An 18,602-nucleotide genomic window follows, 5' to 3' on the forward strand; every position below is an offset into this window, starting at 1 on the left:
ATAATGCCGCTGTATTTGGTATTATAGCGTGTTTAGCAGTGATGTACAGTCAGACCCTTTGAACCCTTCAGAGAAGGGTAAAAGCATATTTCGAAATAAAATAAACTAAAAAACATAAACTTGTTCATATAGACTTCTTTATATATTCTTCGTTACTATAGGACAAATTTCTATCTGAGAATGGTACTAATCAAAACTACTCATTAGTATGGCTGCAGGGACTTGCTGCTATGTAAGTCTCCTAGCAAAATGACAGAAAGTTTGACCAATAAAATTTTGTTATGTGGGCTGACCTAAAGCAGTCTGGCCCATCTCAGCATTCTGAAGAAAGGGCTATAGCATTATTATTAAAATGTATTAGTAAAACCAACTAACTTTGAATAGTGAGTACAAGTGAGACAGACATTGTGGAAATGTAACTGAAAAGCCTTTTTTAAGGCCCTCCAATCAAAATCTCACGATAATTATCAAGGTCAGCCAACTCCATCTATATGTACACACTTCATACACTGCCTACCAATGGTCATTAATATAGCACATCAGATGCACTCCTGTTATAGCAGACAACAGAGAAAAATAAGCAGAAACAGGAGGCAAACCTTTTGAATGCTAAATAATTATTTTAAATAATACAGAATGTAAAATATAATCACTTTATTGTGAAGTCAGTCACATATTATTGAATGGTATATTGTTGTGATTGAGTGGTGGTGGTGGTAGCATGGGCATTGTACCTTTATGAGGTTTGATTAATTTCTTCATATAGCATTGTTTTTGTTCAGTTATCTGCATGACTTATTCTTTTGGCTGCATTTGTAGGGAGTACACAGAGGAAGACCCATGGCCCACCACACAAATGGGAATTTTTTGTGGTCAGAGTCCCATACCAAGTGACTGCACAGTAATGAACACACACGCACACACACACCCACATATACACACACTCATGCAAACGCATGCTTTCAGATTCCCTGGGTCAAAACTTTAGGCTAGCATTTTGGCTTCATTGAATGCAATGTAATTCCTCGCATGAATGTTTTTTTGTCTTGGAAGTCAATATGAAGCTCAGTTTGATAAGCAGTACCATCTGTTTGGCTTTTTCTCAAATGAAAGTTCTAAATGTGTGTCTATGTGTGTGTGTCTCTGTGTTAGAGTTTGTGTTTGTATGTGTGTATAGGGTTAGTACATGCATACAAGATTAGAGGTGTGTCTGTGAAATGAGTCATCATACAGGGGAATGGGTTGCAGCTATTTTTCTTTTGAAGCTTTAATGGTCATATAACACAGTAACCCAATGCAGCATCCACTACCTAACACATACTTTACAATGATTTAGTCTTCTGAGTTTTGATGCTGTAATCCCCACTCACCCACAAATCTACCACTCACAAACGCAAATATACATATAGGCAGGTATGAGTGTGTTTTTATATTGGTATATAAAGTTATAGGGTAAAGGCCCTTTTGTTAGATTACGTCTCTTAAAGCTAAATCTCTGCATACTTTATTAAAAGCCTGATTCTGTAAGGAATCTCTGTCTGTTTATCTGTCTGTGTCTGTCTTTCTTTCTATGGGCCTGCACCATGCTGGTCCAAAGAGGTTTGGCTTCGTACATGTGTAACAGGAAGAAAGATGCTCAAATCCTCTAGACAACAAACTATTAGCATCTCATTAGTATGAGTAATTAGCACTTTATGTGCTGAATTCCTTACAAGGCAGAGAAAAAGAATGCTGAGCACTTCCTGCAGTTTAGAGAGATAGACACTTACTTTATGCATGCTGGGACATTCAAAATTTTACCATATGCATGCCCTCTTTTTGAACACAAACAAAAACAATCACACCCTTACAGACACGCATTCTCCACTGAGGTTTAACTCAAATGAATGTTGCACATAAAATGCAGAAAGGCCCAGATGGATGTTAATGAGCTCTGAGAGAAAATTGCACCTGTTTATATTTAAGTTCTGTGTGGTACACTTGAGAGAGATAAAAAAAAAAAGAAGCATCTGGCTGGCATGCTGGATCCTCCCTCATTCTCTCTTTAGATTTTGGCCATAACCACATCGGCAGTCAAGCAGAGAGGTATGAAATCTGCCAGTTTACTTCTGGTGTTTTACCCCGGCTTGTCGCTTCAGTCGCCTCTGACACCACTGTTTTTGCTCTTGACAGGTGGTATAACAATATCTTTCCAGTCTCTTTCCTTCTGTGGCTTCCAGAGTCATTGTCAGGAAGAGACCTGGTTCAGACTAAAGCTTTGATGATGTTTTTATCATTGCTGTGTTAGTGTGGGGCCAGTATAGCATTCATGTTCCTTTTGCAGTTCTCATATGCTCTTATGAGTGTAGTTCTTAATGCTCTTAAGAAACAGCCTCTAACTCTTTGTGTTGTGTGTGAATGTGTATGAATGTCTATATGTTTTGTTTCTGTCTCTTATTGTCTGACAACAAGAGCAGAATCCTGATCCTAATCTGAATCCTGATCCTAATCTGAATCCTGATCCTAATCCAGAATCCTAATCAGGCACTAGCTCACCACACACACACTCGTTGGTACCCACAAGCATACAAGTAGACACAAATGAGTTATCCAGATTCTTTCTCAAAGGCTACAACATTTGGTGCTGCTTAAAAGGCAAAGAGGATACAAAACTTGGCAATATGTACAATCATTTTAAAGGCAAGCTTTGCAATGGGACTTTAGCTTTCATTCAGTGTTTGCATGTTTTTTTACTTGTTCGATGCTGGATAGATGTAGAGGGAGTAGCAGGGAATTCGGACCGATAAATAATGAAACAAAAAGTAGACAAAGGATAAAATTAACAAGTGCAACTCAACATACACTGACACAGATTAAGCCTATTCTTGGATTCAATTAAACTCAGGTGTCTTCTTTAAAAATGATTTTTAGCCCAGAGGTGTCTTAATTAAGTCTAGACCAAGGTGAAAAAGGTGAGTGAAATAGGAAATACCATCCACCATACTGGCTTCAAGCAAGGTACTTGACCCCTCAGCAGCCCAGGCTAACCTCGTGCAGTCACTTACTACTGAATGTATATGGATATGTGTCACAGAACACTCGCCTTCCCCGAGTCACGTGGTTTGGCCTGCCACGTGCAGTGGGAGGGCTGTGTTGTCTGTAACCACGTCTGCACCTCGTTCGTCTAAACGTACATAAACCTGTGTCAAAGTGTGCAGAGTGTTGGTCATTGTTGACGTAGCGTGTTAATGTTGAAGTAATGCGTTAATGTTCTTTTCGTCATTGTTTAAACGTATGCATGTTCATCGAGGTTGTTTAATGTCAATCATTACATGTTCATGTTTGTGTTTATCGTTTGTAATACGTGTGAGTGCCGCTGTCGTTTATGTGAATAAATGTACGTCCCAGTCGCTGGAGTCTGTTCGTCTTGCCCCTCACCCTGCGGCACTTGGGCCACCCCGCGTTACAATATGAGAATAGCTGTGCTAAACATCTGTCCATTGAACATATCAGCAAGGAGTTTTCTGATCAAAGGATGCACCCTTACACCAAACCCAGATAGGCTGAATCTAAATGACTTTAAAAGACAGCTTGGGTGAGCCAAATCCCTCTTATATTACAGAGGAAAAAAGAAAGGGAAAGCAAGAGAAAGGTATGTGGGAACTTTGATGAATAATAGTGCTTTGGTATTTTAATGTTTTTATATACTTGTTCTTTTGTATGCCCTGAACTGGTGGATTTTTGGCCGTACTTTGTTTTTCACTTTGGTCATTTTGTGATTCTGTATTTCTAGAAGAATGAATGGCTCTGCCTGACATGTCAGACGAGGAGAGCCACGTCAGCGGACATCGGGAGTAGTCCACCACCCGGTGCCGATGTAAGTGACCCTCTCCCTTCTACCAAACAGGGGGCACCTCAGTACAAGGGCTGCACTCAAGAATCTCCTACCAGGACAGCCCCTACCCAGCTTGTGAGCAAGGCTGCAATTCAAAAACAAGAGCAAGGCATTAGCAAGAGACAAACAATGTCCAAACCTGAGAAGGAAGGGAATATGAAAGCACCCCATAAGAAAGGAACTCAGGATTTAAAAGATCAGAAGAAAAGTAGGGACTTGCAGAAAGCCAAACACCGTGACGTGAGTGACCTTCTGTGTCCTCATTGTCTTCGTATTTGTTTTCCATAATCAGTCCAGTAACAACTTTGACATGCTATGACTGGCGTGTTAAAATTCCTATAATGTCACTAATGTCATCTGTATCTTAAGCCAGTTTAAATCTCTTCACAGTATAATCATTATTTATATACCCTATTATTATTATTACTCATTGGAAGTTTGTCATCATCACATTATGTGCTTTTCCACTGAGTGTCCAGCATTGTTCATTAATGCAATTTAGGTCATTCTTTGAGGTTTATGTACCTATGGCAGTCATGGTCATGATTAACATCATTATTTATGCACTGTGTTCTATAGGTGTACTTTAGTACTTCATTACATCCATCATATGCTCTAATAATGTTGCATGCAGTTTGCTGTTCATGATACATTCTGTCACCAATTCAACTAAATTTAAATATTAGTTTGATATTACTTTTTAAAGAATAGTTGTTTTTTTTTTGTCATCTCAGCTATATAGAGATGGAATAACAGCATTTTTTTTTTCTCTTACTCTTAGAAATCCAACAAATCCAGCACACAGAGTTTAAGTGATACAGGCTACTCATCTGATGGCATATACAGCTCCCACAGTGAAATTACTGGAATTATCAAAGAGGAAGGAGTGCAGCTCACTGAGAGAGGCAACCCTAACCAAAGCAGTATACCTAGCCCCTCTGAAATTACAAAGCTGGAGAGTTCCATGCGGCCCCTACTGGAGTCACAAACGGCCTCTGGCCAAGATCTGGGTAAAGAAACTTGTAGTTCGGCAGACACCAGTGATCAGCAAAGACCTCAGACTCTGTCCATATCTAAAGGTGAGTTTGATTCTGATGGGTCTGATGACCTAAGTTGCAAGTTACGTCATGACTACGTGGAGGACAGCAGTGAAAGTGGCCTTTCTCCACCGCCAAACAATCAAAAGAACTTAAAGGATAAAACAGATGAGGAGTCCATGAGGAAACAGATCTTGGAAATGAGTGCAGATGAGCAGAAAAGGGCAGAGGGGGAAGGACATGCAAAAAGTAAAAAGAACCACAGGCACATTGGTGATCTGGGAAAACACCTTACACAGCAATCAAACAGCTTTGAGGAAGACTCTAAAGGCACCAATGGGGATGACATTATGGGCTCACAAGGAGGCCTAAGACGATTCAAGACCATAGAACTGAATAACACTAATAGCTATGGTCAAGACCTCAGAGAACCTGAACTTGAGATGGAAAGCTTGACAGGATCACCTGAAGACAGGTCAAAGGGGGAGTATTCCTCAACGCTTCCTGCTACCACACCTAGCTACACATCTGGTACTTCTCCCACCTCTGTGTCATCACTAGAGGAAGACAGTGATAGTAGTCCTAGCAGAAGACAAAGGCTGGAGGAAGCTAAGCAACAAAGGAAAGCAAGACATCGATCCCATGGGCCACTCTTACCCACAATTGAAGACTCTTCTGAAGAAGAGGAATTGAGGGAAGAGGAAGAACTCTTAAGAGAGCAGGAGAAGATGAAAGACTTGGAACAGCAGATTCGAAGCACAGCCCGGAAAACAAAAAGGGACAAGGAAGAGCTGAGAGCACAGAGACTCAGAGAGAGGTCAAAGACTCCCCCCAGCAACTTATCACCAATTGAGGATGCTTCACCAACAGAGGAGCTTCGACAAGCAGCAGAAATGGAAGAACTTCAACGATCATCCTGCTCAGAGTACTCTCCCTCTATGGACTCTGAAGCAGAAGGGTTTGAAATGAGTTCAAAGCTACCAGCTTTCAAATCTGCACATTCACCTACAGGAAAATCTGTGCCGTTCACCAAACCAATAACTGTAAATTCATCCACATCCCCAATATCTTCTCCAACAAGTAGCCAGCAACAGCCAATTAATCGGATCCAGAGTGAACCAACAAACAAATCTATTTTTGACCAAAGTAGTAATGTAGTTGATCTTAGGAAACCTCCCCCAATAATTGTGACAGACTATGGTATGGATCTGACATCCTTAGCATCTGATACACGAAGATATTCACGTAATACAGACCAATTCCAAAATCGTCACACAGCAGTGCAACCTCAAGTTATGAACCTAATTACACATGCACATTGTTATGGGACAACATCTACATCAACAACAACTTCTATGTCACAGCCAGTAGTTTATAGAGATTCAATACAGAATCGTGCTGACCTTAGTCAAGGGCTTGGATCACCAGTTTATCTTTCTCAGTTCAGACCAACAAAACCAGACCCATCTATTCCAAAGCTAGAAGCATGTTTGGAAGATTTAGGTATTCAACAGCAGCAGCTTCAAATGCAACAACAGAAGCTTCAACAGCAACAACAACTAGTTGAGCAACAGCTCCAACAACACCAACAAAATACAGCTTCCTTTGCACGTTACAACTTAGCAAACCAAGTCCAACCACTACTGCTTAAGAAAGACTTGGTAGTAAGTCAGACCAGTGGTGGAAGCATGCAAACAGTTGTTAGTGCCATACCTAAGGTTTCACCACTTCCCCCCCAACCTTTAACAGGCTCTATGTCACCCAACCCTACTCTTGGCCATGACATCCATGGTGGGGTACCCCTGGAACTAAAGAATAAGTCTACTCTAATGAACATCTCTATGGGAAAGCCCCATGTAATGGTGACCCAGTTAGATGAGGGTAGTTCCTCACAAGGGGCTACAGTTACCCAAATAGTTAAAAGAGAGGAGCTACCTCCACCACCAACCCCAGAAGTCCTAGATTACATGGGTCAGATTCGGTCAGAAAGCCAAGTGGCCTGCTGTGATGTTGTCTACCAGTTGCCATTTGCTGGTAGCTGTACAGGTCCTTTTAATCAGAGAGGCAAGACAGCTACATCAGAGCCGAATCCTACCACGGCGCCCATCCAAGCCCAACAGCAAGTTCATCCAGCAAATATGCCAGGTGTAGCCGAGCCTTACAACATGCCTCCTCCTGGCCAGCTTCCACCATCAATGCCAGTCACAAATCTCTCAGAATCAGGGCTTCAGTACTATCAAAGGACACATCCTGGTGATTTAGCAGTGGATTGGAGATCCATGAAACAAGCATATGAGGCAGCATATCTGGGAATGGGTGTTCAATATGGATCCTACACTGATCTGCGCCATCAGGGAGAAGTTTCATCTCCACATTTACCTCTCCGTAGGTATGGCTCTTTGTCCAATATCAGTGAAGACTATGGTTATCCTTCTCGTGACATGACTGCTTTTCAAGAATCCAATCTTGCACAGTACAGTGCCACCACTGCCAGAGAGATTAGCAGAATGTGTGCTGCTCTGAACTCCATGGATCAGTTTGGAAATCGTTATGCCAATACCCCTGAACTTCTACAGTATGGTGCTGAAAGAGGAGGCCCTACAGGAAGACCAGGCCACCAACAAGGCCTACCTCCTATTAGAGCCAACCAGCTGTATGGCCTGGATGGAAGGCCCACTGCACATGGTCAAGGCTTTACAAATCTCCTCAATGCTAGACATGTTACCCTGCAGGCCTTATATCTTCCTGCCATGAGGACTGCTGATGGTATGATATATTCTACCATCAACACCCCTATAGCTTCCACCTTGCCAATCACTACTCAGCCTGCCCCGGTAGTCAATGCCATACTGAGAGGTGTCTACAGACCTTATCCCCCAGATAATGTGACAGCTGTTCCAATGGCTAGCCTTACTAGATTGCCTCAAATTAATCCAAGGGTGCCTCTCTCTGCACAGGGACCTTATCGATATCACACTCCCAGCCATTTTCCAAGAGTTCCCCCAGATTCTATCCAAGGGAGTGTGCCACTCGCAAGTACCTCTCAAGAAACTATCCCCCTAGAACAGCCCACAGAACCTGGCATAGTGGTAACAGCTGAGCCCATTACAGCATTGCAGGGAGTACCTAGACCTAATGCTGAAACTAGTGCTATACCAGCCCAGCAGACTCCTCAGAGTCAGGTACCATTAGATGGTACTACAGCCCTTCCTTCCACTCACACTCAAGTTCCACAGGCAATGCAGCAAACACAGCTTCAAACCCAACCTCAAGGGTTGGCCAAAAGTCAAGATTTGTCTTTTTCTCAGACACAGCCCCAGTTATCAGCACCGCAGTTACAGACACTAGTTACTAGAATATTGTCAGATACAGTACTCAGCATCACATCTACAGATAAAGAAAAGGAGAAAGAGGACGACCGTTTACGAAAACAACAGGAGCATCTTCTGCAAATGGAGAGAGAGCGCATTGAGTTGGAGAAGCTTCGTCAGATGCGTATGCAGGAAGAGCTAGAGAGAGGACGGCTAGAGCTCCAGAGGCACAGGGAGAAAGAACAACTGCTCATGCAACGTGAAATACAAGAACTGCAAAACATCAAGCAGCAGGTTATTGAGCAGCAGCAGGCCGAAAGGGAGACGCAGCTGGTAATGCAGAGAGAGCAGCTGGCCCAGCAGAAAATGCAGCTTGAGCAAATTCAGTCCTTGCAACAGCAAATTCAGCAGCAGCTCGAAGATCAGAAGAGGCAGAAAACTGCATCCATAGAAGCAGCTGCAGCTGCGGCAGCAGCAGAGGCAGCTGCTGCATCGGCAGCTGCTGCTATGGCAGCTACAACAGCTCAAAGTGCTGTTCAAGGTGTTACAGTTGGTGGAACCCCTCAAGGCCTCCCCATCATTTGTGATCAGAGTGGTACAGTTATTCCAGAAGATGGCCAGAACTTGCAGTTATTGCCTTGTATAGATGGGCAGATGGTGAATGCATTGGTGCCCTCAATCCCCATACCCATTTCTGCCTCTGAAATGTTCCTAAGAAACAGTGATGATCATGGAAGTGACAATGTTATGATGAAACAGAGCTCACTGCCCCATTTGACTGTTACACTTGAAGAAGAGCCAGTAAAAAGAATTGCAGACAGTAGTGTCCAAACTGATGATGAAGATGATCAGTTCATGTCACGGCACAGAACGTCAAGATGTATTGCTGACAGCTGTGTCCAGACAGATGAGGAGGACCAAGGAGAGTGGGATGACTCAAGATATTCCAAACGCTCTGAATTGACCACAGAAGCTAAGACCGATGCATCTAAAATGACTTCCAGCATTGCCATCCAGACCACCAGTGACACCTCATGTCAAACTGAACCAGATAAATTGAGCATAATCTCACCAGCTATTCACATAACAATGCATGAGACATCAAAAGTTGAGCTTCTCCATTATGTCTCTGCTCCAGAGAGGACAGAGAAGGGAGAGAGTTTGGCCTGCCAGACTGAGCCAGAAGCCCAGTCTCAGGGTGTTGTTGCCCCTCAGCTTAGTGCTCCCACCACAGTCAGTCCCTACACCACCAGTTTACAACTGGTTGGTGCCACCCCAACCAAGATTGAAAGGAGAAAGCCAGATCCACTAGACATGGGGCTGCAAGAACAGAATGACAACCATCCATCACCAACATCCCCACAAGTGCTGTACTCTCCTGTGTCTCCACTCTCCCCCCACCGCATACTGGAGACTTCCTTTGCCTCCAGTGAGAAGCTGAACAAGGCTCATGTCACACCCCGGAAAAAATCCTTCAGTTTGGATTCATCCCATAGCCACACTCATGAGACACTTCCAAGGTCCATAAAGACTGTTCAGCGTTCAATGTCAGATCCCAAGCCTCTCAGCCCAACTTTGGAGGACGCATCCAACACCAGATGCTCCCTGCACCAGAATCAAACCGCCTTGAGCAGTTTGGTAAGAATTAATTATTATTTGAAGAAATAGACTTAAATTTTTGTTAATTACAAAATGCTTATTAATAGTGAAATGAAAGGAATTACAATGAAGCAAGCGACTTCTTTCTAAGAAGGTAGTGTTTATTAAAAGAGATCAAGCATCAAGTAGGAGTTAGCAACACAAAGTCTTTCATTCTCAGTATGAGTGCTGTCTGAGGAGCATTTGAGCTTGACAATGAAGGCATTTCCAAGAACTGTTAAAAAGCTAATTTTACCATGCTTGTAGGCTTTGTTGTCACTGGAATATGTAATGTCAATTCAAACTTACTCCACAATGGATAATGATGGGTAGTTGTAATGATCTACTATATAATCTACTATACAGTATGGAATAATCATTATTGTTGGGGTTTTTTATGTTACTACATTGTAGATATAATAGAATTCCATTCACATAACACCTACAGATGCTTTGAATAGGCTTTGATTTCTCTGAATACTTATGCTGGATAGTGTTGTCTAATAAGTTAATCGTTGCTTTGGTAGTTAAAGAATGAACCTTTATTTCATTGTTTAATATAGCTTTACACCTTTCTGACAACTTAATTTTAAATGTGGTTTTGTTTATTATTGCAACAGTAAAGGTTTATGTACTGAAACTTTAAAAATTGTATCTAGTAAATCTGCTGTTATAAATGTTCTGCCACTGAATGCAATGCCATATAACTTGCATTGCATGAGAGAAACTCTTTAACTAGTTAGGGGTTGGTGTTCCATTTATTAATCTCTCTCTGATTCTCTCTTCCTTTTTTTCCAGATGACTTCCCTGGAGCAGCAGAACTCAAGGAAGGTGAAGCGGACTCTTCCCAGCACCCCAACACAGGATATACCCCTTCCTATTGTCACCCCTGAAATGCCCCAAATGCACAACTTGTCGAGCATGCCCCAGAGAGTAGTGACTCATCCTGTACAAAGTGTTACCAAGGTAGGTCTTCTGAATGAGCTGAAGGCTGTTGAACAGGAATCATCCAAACTACGTAAACAGCAGGCAGAACTGGAGGAAGAAGAAAAAGAGATTGATGCTAAGCTACGCTGTTTGGAACTGGGCATTACCCAACGTAAGGAAACCATGGTGAAAGAGCGAGAGAGGAGAGAGCTGGAATACTTGCGCAACATGGGAAATACACAGGACTACATATTAGATAGTGAACTAAACAATATTAGGTTGGCTGCGGTAGCGACCGGAACTTTTGAAGGTAATGAAGTGTTATCCCGACCGAGCACAGCGCCTCTCAGCCAGTTTAATTCAGACTTAAATGTAGCTTCTCAGTACCCTCTCAGCTCTTCGTATGTGTCCTACCCATATCCACAGAGCCTATCCACACCATCACAAGCAACAACTGCAGCCTATCAGCAGATTGGATTTCAGACGTCACAATATCCAACCCCATCAGAGCCCCAACCAGGTACCTTCCAGCCCCAGCCTCCCCAGCTTCCATCTTACCAGACTCAAGGGGTCTTCCAGACTCATGGTTGTAACCAGTCCCCATATGAGACAGAACTAGGCTTGCAGCAGTCTACCCACCAGGGCTTCCAACCTGCAGGTCCTTTGCCCAGACAGACCTTACCTTATCCAGGCCAGAGTTTGTCCTTACAGCCTCAGCCTGATGTTCTTTCAGTTCATCAGCGACAGACGTTGCTGACTGACCTTGAACAGAAGCTGCCAACCAATTATGAAATAATCAGCACTCCTCCGGTGTCAGTAGCCACCTCTGCTCAGGAGACTGACTTCAGTGGTGCCTATTCCTCACCCTTGACTAATGTTTATAGGCCATATTGCACCCCTGACCAAACACTGACAGACTGCATATCAAGTCCTACCTCTGGGTTTGACACTGCAGGTCTCTATGCCACAAATCTAGAACAAAATATGCCCAGAAACTATGTCATGATAGATGATATCAGTGAACTTACAAAGGAGAACATCGAATCACCTGATATGTTGAGGACAAGTTATGGAAGTGAGAATGGCCCCCAGGGGACAGAATATTTGGATGGGTCTGAGGAACCATTTGGAAGATCTACCAACACGACCAGTTACCATCAGAAAGGTACAGTTGATATTCATGGCCATCTTAGCACAACTGGGAGTAGTGGATCTTATTACTACAAGGACTATAAGTACTCATCTCACAATTTGGGAATGAGTAGCCATAAGCTCTCATCCAAGAACTTGGCACCTGCTGTATCCTCCAAGCGTAGTAAGCACAGGAAACAAAGCATGGAGCAGATTTCCAAATTCTCCCCAATTGAAGAGGCACGAGATGTAGAGTCTGATCTGACCTCCTACACAGTGACGACATCGACAGATGGAAGTTGCACTATGGTGTCAAAAACAGGGGTGAAGAAAAACAGCTATGACAACCAAAAGTACTCTGGCTCAAGAGAATGTCTGAACGAGGATGATCATCATTACAATTCTGGACGGTCAAGGTCTTCAGGCTATGGCAGAGACTCAGTAGGCCACAGAAGTAAGTCATATGAGAGAGATGCCCTGGAACAATCCCAGAGAGGTACATACAGCCGCAGTGGACGCCCCTCCATGCATACTCCGAACTCAGAAGAAGAGAGTCCACTCAGCCCAGTGGGAAGGCCAGTGGGTATGGGACGTATCTCAGACCCACATGATGTCCGAAACCAATATGGATCCAGCCACTCCCTGCCAGATGTGCAGAATCATCATATAAGGGATGTGCCTAAGAGCCATGTCTACAAACCAGATGACCCATACCTAGTAGATGATATGCAGTGTGCTGTTTCGGATAGTGAAGGTATCTGGTGCTGAATCACAACTGTTATAAGTGCATCCCACCAATTAAGAGACTGCATGTTAGTGGTCACACCTGGAGAGCAGCATGGATAATGCATTGTGTTTGCATTTTGTGAATGTTATGCTCAGTACACAAAGCCATAAGTGCCTACTTGTTTGCATGTTTTAATAAGGTTAAGTGTATGTGAAGTTTTGTATGCTGTAGTTTTTGTGATGTCTGTACTGCTTTAAAAAAGGCAAGAAAAGCAAAAATATGAGGCTTCTTCCATTTCTTTGCTTGACTTGGCATATTGTAAAAGCATCATTTTTATTTTATTTTATATTTTTTTCCATCGGTGGAAGATCTTGCATGCTTGGAATGATGGCGTTTCTCCTTCTGCATGGTTACAGTCTGCACTTGACTTTTTTCTTCACCTATGAAACTTACAATGGTACTTTTGACCTTTGTCTTGGTTCCCCAAAAAGCCTATCATTTGGGTCAGGAGGAGACAGATTGGTTTGAGAAACCACGTGAAGCCCGTTCAGACCATTCCAGACATCATGGGAGTGGAGGCCACTCCTCTTCAGGTAAGAGAAGCCATGTCAAGCACACCTACCATGATTATGATGAACCCCCCGAGGAATATCTGTGGTCACAAGGTGAATATGGCCACCAACGCCAGTCCTCCCACACTTCATCTCGAGAACACCGGCATCGTGGTAGCAGCTCAGGGCGTCACTCCTCATCACGGCATTCTTCTGAAGATCCAAGATCCTCCCGTTCTTCTCGATCATTTCCTAAGAACCCCTCTGCATATTCTGAAGGCCGCAACAGTTCTTCTTCCTCCTTGAAAAGAACAGCAGATCTCAGATATACGCACTCAGGCTCCCGGGACTATGGTGATTGCTCCCATGATCCTGCATCTGGACACCACCGCAGCTTCAGCGGTCAATGGGTGGAAAGACAGTCGACCAGGCAGCAGGACTCTCCTGGGTCAAGACAGCAGCAAGGTCCTCGAGATCAAACACAACCACCACAGCAAGGACCAAAAAAGTCATCTACACCACCAATAACTAACAGGCGGCCTAGTACTCAGCCGCCTGAAGCTCGGCAGCAGGGCCAGCACTTCAGCCAGCAGCCTCACGCCCAACATCAGCAGCAACAGCAGGGTCCTGGAGATCAAGTGCAACCACCACAGCAAGCACCACAGAAGTCATCAACACCGCCTTTTACCAGCAGACAGCCTGGATCTCAGCAGCCTGAGACTTGGCAGCAGGCCCAGCAGTCCAGTCAGCAGTTTTACTCCCAATCCCAGCTGCAGCAGCAACAATATCAGCAAGGTCCTGGAAATCAACAGCAACCATCACAGCAAGGGCCACTAAAGTCCAGCACACCACCAATAACTGGCAGACAGCCTGGATCTCTGCAGCATCGCTCCCAACAGCATCACAGTTCTGAAGATCAACAACAACCACCGCATCAAGGCTTGCCGAAATCCACCACACCACCAATAACCAGCAGACAGCCTAGATCTCAGCAGTCTCTCACCCAACAGCATCAAGGTTCTGGAGATCAACACCATCCACCACAGCAAGAGCCGCTGAAATCTGCCACACCACCAATAACCAGCAGACAGCCTAGATCTCAGCAGTCTCTCACCCAACAGCATCAAGGTTCTGGAGATCAACACCATCCACCACAGCAAGAGCTGTCGAAATCTGGCACACCACCAATAACCAGCAGACAACCTAGATCTCAGCAGTCTCTCATCCAACAGCATCAAGGTTCTGGAGATCAACACCATCCACCACAGCAAGAGCCGCTGAAATCTGCCACACCACCAATAACCAGCAGACAGCCTAGATCTCAGCAGTCTCTCACCCAACAGCATCAAGGTTCTGAAGATCAACACCATCCACCACAGCAAGAGCTGTCGAAATCTGGCACACCACCAATAACCAGCAGACAACCTAGATCTCAGCAGTCTCTCACCCAACAGCATCAGGGTTCTGGAGATCAATATCCACCACCAAAATCCACCACACCACCAATAACCAGCAGACAGCCTGGATCTCAGCAGTCTCTCACCCAGCAGCATCAGGGTTCTGGAGATCAACATCAACTACCGCAGCAATGCCCACCAAAATCTTCCACACCACCAATAACTAGCAAAGAGCCTGAATCTTGGCAGCCTGAAGTTGGGAAGCAGGACCAGCAATCCAGCCAGGAGCTCACACAACAGCCAGAAATCACTGCCAACGAGACTCAGCCCACCTCCACAGATGTGTCTACAGGCCAGCAGGAGCCTTCGGATCCAACCGCAGCTCAGCCAGCTGCTATGAGGGTGAGTCGCTATTAGGCCTGTCATCAACATGATCCTACATCTCGAGTCAATATACTTCAAACTGATGTATGATGAACTCTTTCAACCTAGATATAAATCTTTATAAATGTAACTGTTAAAAATGTAAATATATTCAAGGAGTTTGGCCTTAGAGGTGTAAGGTTCAGCAATTTTCAGTAAAATTTTGAATTCCAAACACATGTGTGATGCAAGCTCTAGTTTGGTTTAACTTTGTTAAGAGTGGAAATAGACTAACAGTGTAATGAAGGTCTAGGTTGATTCAATAGGACTGTATATTCCATTTTGTACAGGGAAGGGTGGCAAATGTTGAAACCGGTCCTGCTGCTTCTGCACCAACTCGGGCAGTTGCTATTGGATCCAAAGCTGCAGACCAGCCTAAATACCCATCCACAGGCATTGGTGAGTTTTTCCTCTGCAGGATCCATTTCATAACTTTTTATACTTCTGTGGAAATTATTTCCGTGAGTTTAATGGGATTTAATTGAATTTAATATGGATTTACTCCAATCACAGTTGTTTATAAATTATATGTAAATTATAGTAGTAAGAAATGTTTAGGGTTAATTCCCACACAGAGATTAATTTTTCACAAAAAAATACATTTTTATTGTGAATCAGCACTGGCATTGCAGTTTAGTCCAACGCTAGGTCTAATTCTTTTCCTGGAAAAACAATGTCACACAAACCAAGTGTTATCACTGTTTTGATGGTGTGCCATACTTAATTGTGATTCATATTTGGTATATTTTATGAATACCCTCAACACAATAGTAAGGTTAGAATGTTTCTCTTGTGTCCCTTGGTGAATGAACTAAGGTGTCAAGGGCTGTACTGTCTATATTCTGTTCCGTGACTCAATCCCATCTCTCTTCTTTATGATGTCTGTCACAGAAATCCACTTTAATCATTTAATCATATTATCATCTGTGAGCACTATTTTTTCACTACAAAAGTTCTGTCAGCTTTCCTTAAGGTGTGTTTATATATAATTGCAATTTATTTAATTTGCTGTGCTACAAATGCAATAAATACATTTTCTCTCATCTAGACAAACATGCAGACATAATCCTAATTGTCCTTGATCACTGACTAGATGTCATTAATCAAATAGAATAGTGCCCTGTACATGTTGACATAGCCGTTTTCTAAAACATTCATGGATGATAATGCTGTACAGGTCCAGAATACATTGTGTTGTTATAATGTATTATAGCATTTACCCTATTCTTAAACTGTACTGTGTAGCCAGGATAAAAATATTAAGTCCAGGACACACCCACACAACTTTCTCAAAATAATATATAATATATAAAATAATAAGCCAGTGAACCAGTGTGATGTGACCTAGTGACCACTAGGCCATGGATTAGATACAAATCTGATATGAAAAGATTGTGTGTCCAAATAGCACTGAAATGATAAGAGCTATTAGTCACATTAAAGCAAAAAAAAAGAGATTTGATTCACTTCAGGTTCATAATGTGAATGCAGCCCAAGTGGCTTCATTTCCTGTCTCCCCATTGTCATTTGGCTTAGAAAAAGAAAAATGTGAGTCATGTAGAAATAAGCTTGTTGACACATTGATTAGTGGAGTGACTGTGTTTGAAATCACTCCTGTTTTAGTCACAATGTTATGCATGTGCATAATGTGCACCGTTCATTGCAAATCATGATCTCAGTGCAACACTGTTGTTTAAGACTGAGTTGACTGTTGACAGTCAAACTATAATATCATTGGATCAATTGAGCCTACTTTTAAAAGGCTCAGTAAATATCTGTTTACATTTACATTTGCATAATTTAGCAGACACCCTTGTCCAGAGTGACTTTCAACAGTGCTATTTGAATAAGGTATAACTGGTATGGAAAAAATGCACAGGGTAATTGATGCTTCAAAGCAGAGGCATTAGATCAAGCACTCACGTCTTTCCCAGTCTTTGAGAACTGTGGTATCTATTACCCCTGTAGGGTCAAAGGCGGCTCCAACTCCAGGAGGCACAGGCAGCACTGGTCAGATGGCACAGCAACCCCTCGACAGTGAAAGTGTATTCAGCAAAATCCAGGGCAGTGCCACAGAGCAAGCAGGAAAGCTGGGTGACGGTAGGATGACGTGATACATGAAATGAGTGTCTGGCAGACAGGGAAGGAGGGAAACAGACACATACAGAAAATGACAATATGTGGGCAGGGCTTACTGTCTCAGTTAGTGAGACCATCTTCTGACATCTTGAATAGCTTGTCTCATTTTTATCCTCTGAGACTGAGGTGTGTTTGATCTCTTTGTCATCCCCCCCCCCCACACACACAATGTGTTCAACAGCTGTATCTGGTCTTGGGAAGAAGTTCATGTCATTTTGGTGAGCTGCTAACTGAAGGGTGAGTATCCGCTGAGAGGATTACATGACAACAATCATTATGTCGACTAGCCCACTGCCTGAGTAGCAAACTATTTTTAACTATTTTCACTCTAGATATATATTTTGTTATTCTGATGCTCCTTAGGGTTTACCGTGGTGAGGCTTACTACTGGGCAAAAAAGCTTATGAAACTGTTTCTGCCATTTCACACATTAATCGAAGAGGGGGGACACCCGAGGACTATGGTGGGTTTCAAGTTCGGTTTATTTGTCACATACATAGTCATTAATCTCTCCTGATTAAGATTATTATGAGATTATAATTGAACCTAGGACAATTTCTGGTTTTCAGTTGTGGAGAATTGCACTTGTAACCCTATATTTCATTGTTGTTTGACATTTACATGACTTATTCTTCCAAATGTCCTCTTCATTTGTTCCTAGTTTTAATTAAGATTCCGCTCACAGGAACTCTAGTTCGCTCCATTCTCCAAGAGTGAAAATTAGAAACACGTCCTCAAAAGCACAAGTCTGCTGCCTTATTTTGGTCACTGTCCAGTTATGTAGCCAAGCACGTCTTAATGCATTAAGCACATGACATACTGTATAAACATCCGAGTGAAGCAGGATGCCAGTCCACAGAGCAGAGAGTACCCCCTACACTTCAGATCTTCCTTTAGGAACACAGCCAAATGCCTTTCATCCTCAAATGGCACATGGCACTGATAGGACTGGATCTAATCCAGCTTTACTGGTGTGCCACCTGGGAGATTTACATGTTGGTTTCTGTTATTGGACTTTCGACAGTGAAGTACCTCATTTTCTGTAATAGATTTTTTTAAAATTCAAGGAAGATCAGTGGTTCAGATGGATATTTCTGCATAAATGATGCAAATCTGCTTTACAAGAATGAATGATATCTCATAGTGTTCCTGTGTTTTTTCTGATCTAATGGGCTTTCTGTGCCTTTTAGTCACCAGACCAATCAAGAGTAGAATCTACAAGATGCTTCATCAGCAGACAAAACAGTACGATTGAAGAGAGCCTGGATGAGGCAGGCAGTACACTTCAGACTCTTGGCATGAATTTTTATTTAATGGAAAATGGAAAAGAGAAGAAGCATATGGACCAGCAATGGTGTGAGGGGCCTGCTATGCCTCCTCTCTAAGGCTGTAAGCACCTTACCTCTGAGCTTATGACATGATGCACATTACATGATCCACGTAACCC

At 43.0% G+C, this 18,602-nt stretch overlaps 1 protein-coding gene across 3 annotated transcripts in view; it reads left to right on the top strand.

Moving 5' to 3' along the window:
* The window catches only part of bsnb (bassoon (presynaptic cytomatrix protein) b), an 81,229-nt gene that overhangs the window by 57,698 nt on the left and 4,929 nt on the right, over positions 1–18,602 (top strand). For 2 of the 3 annotated variants that reach the window (XM_035520427.1, XM_027020375.2), the window contains 9 exons: positions 3,773–4,114; positions 4,656–9,860; positions 10,659–12,672; positions 13,137–14,995; positions 15,307–15,415; positions 16,985–17,116; positions 17,337–17,392; positions 17,519–17,618; positions 18,346–18,544. In XM_035520427.1, the coding sequence (XP_035376320.1) occupies positions 3,773–4,114; positions 4,656–9,860; positions 10,659–12,672; positions 13,137–14,995; positions 15,307–15,415; positions 16,985–17,116; positions 17,337–17,377 (9,702 nt within the window). In that variant the 3' untranslated portion in view covers positions 17,378–17,392; positions 17,519–17,618; positions 18,346–18,544. The remainder of the gene's footprint in view (positions 1–3,772; positions 4,115–4,655; positions 9,861–10,658; positions 12,673–13,136; positions 14,996–15,306; positions 15,416–16,984; positions 17,117–17,336; positions 17,393–17,518; positions 17,619–18,345; positions 18,545–18,602) is intronic. The other variant, XM_035520428.1, reaches the window with a different exon arrangement.

The sequence above is a fragment of the Electrophorus electricus genome, chromosome 20, assembly GCF_013358815.1.
Source record: "Electrophorus electricus isolate fEleEle1 chromosome 20, fEleEle1.pri, whole genome shotgun sequence".
In the NCBI taxonomy this organism is placed as follows: Eukaryota; Metazoa; Chordata; class Actinopteri; order Gymnotiformes; family Gymnotidae; genus Electrophorus; species Electrophorus electricus.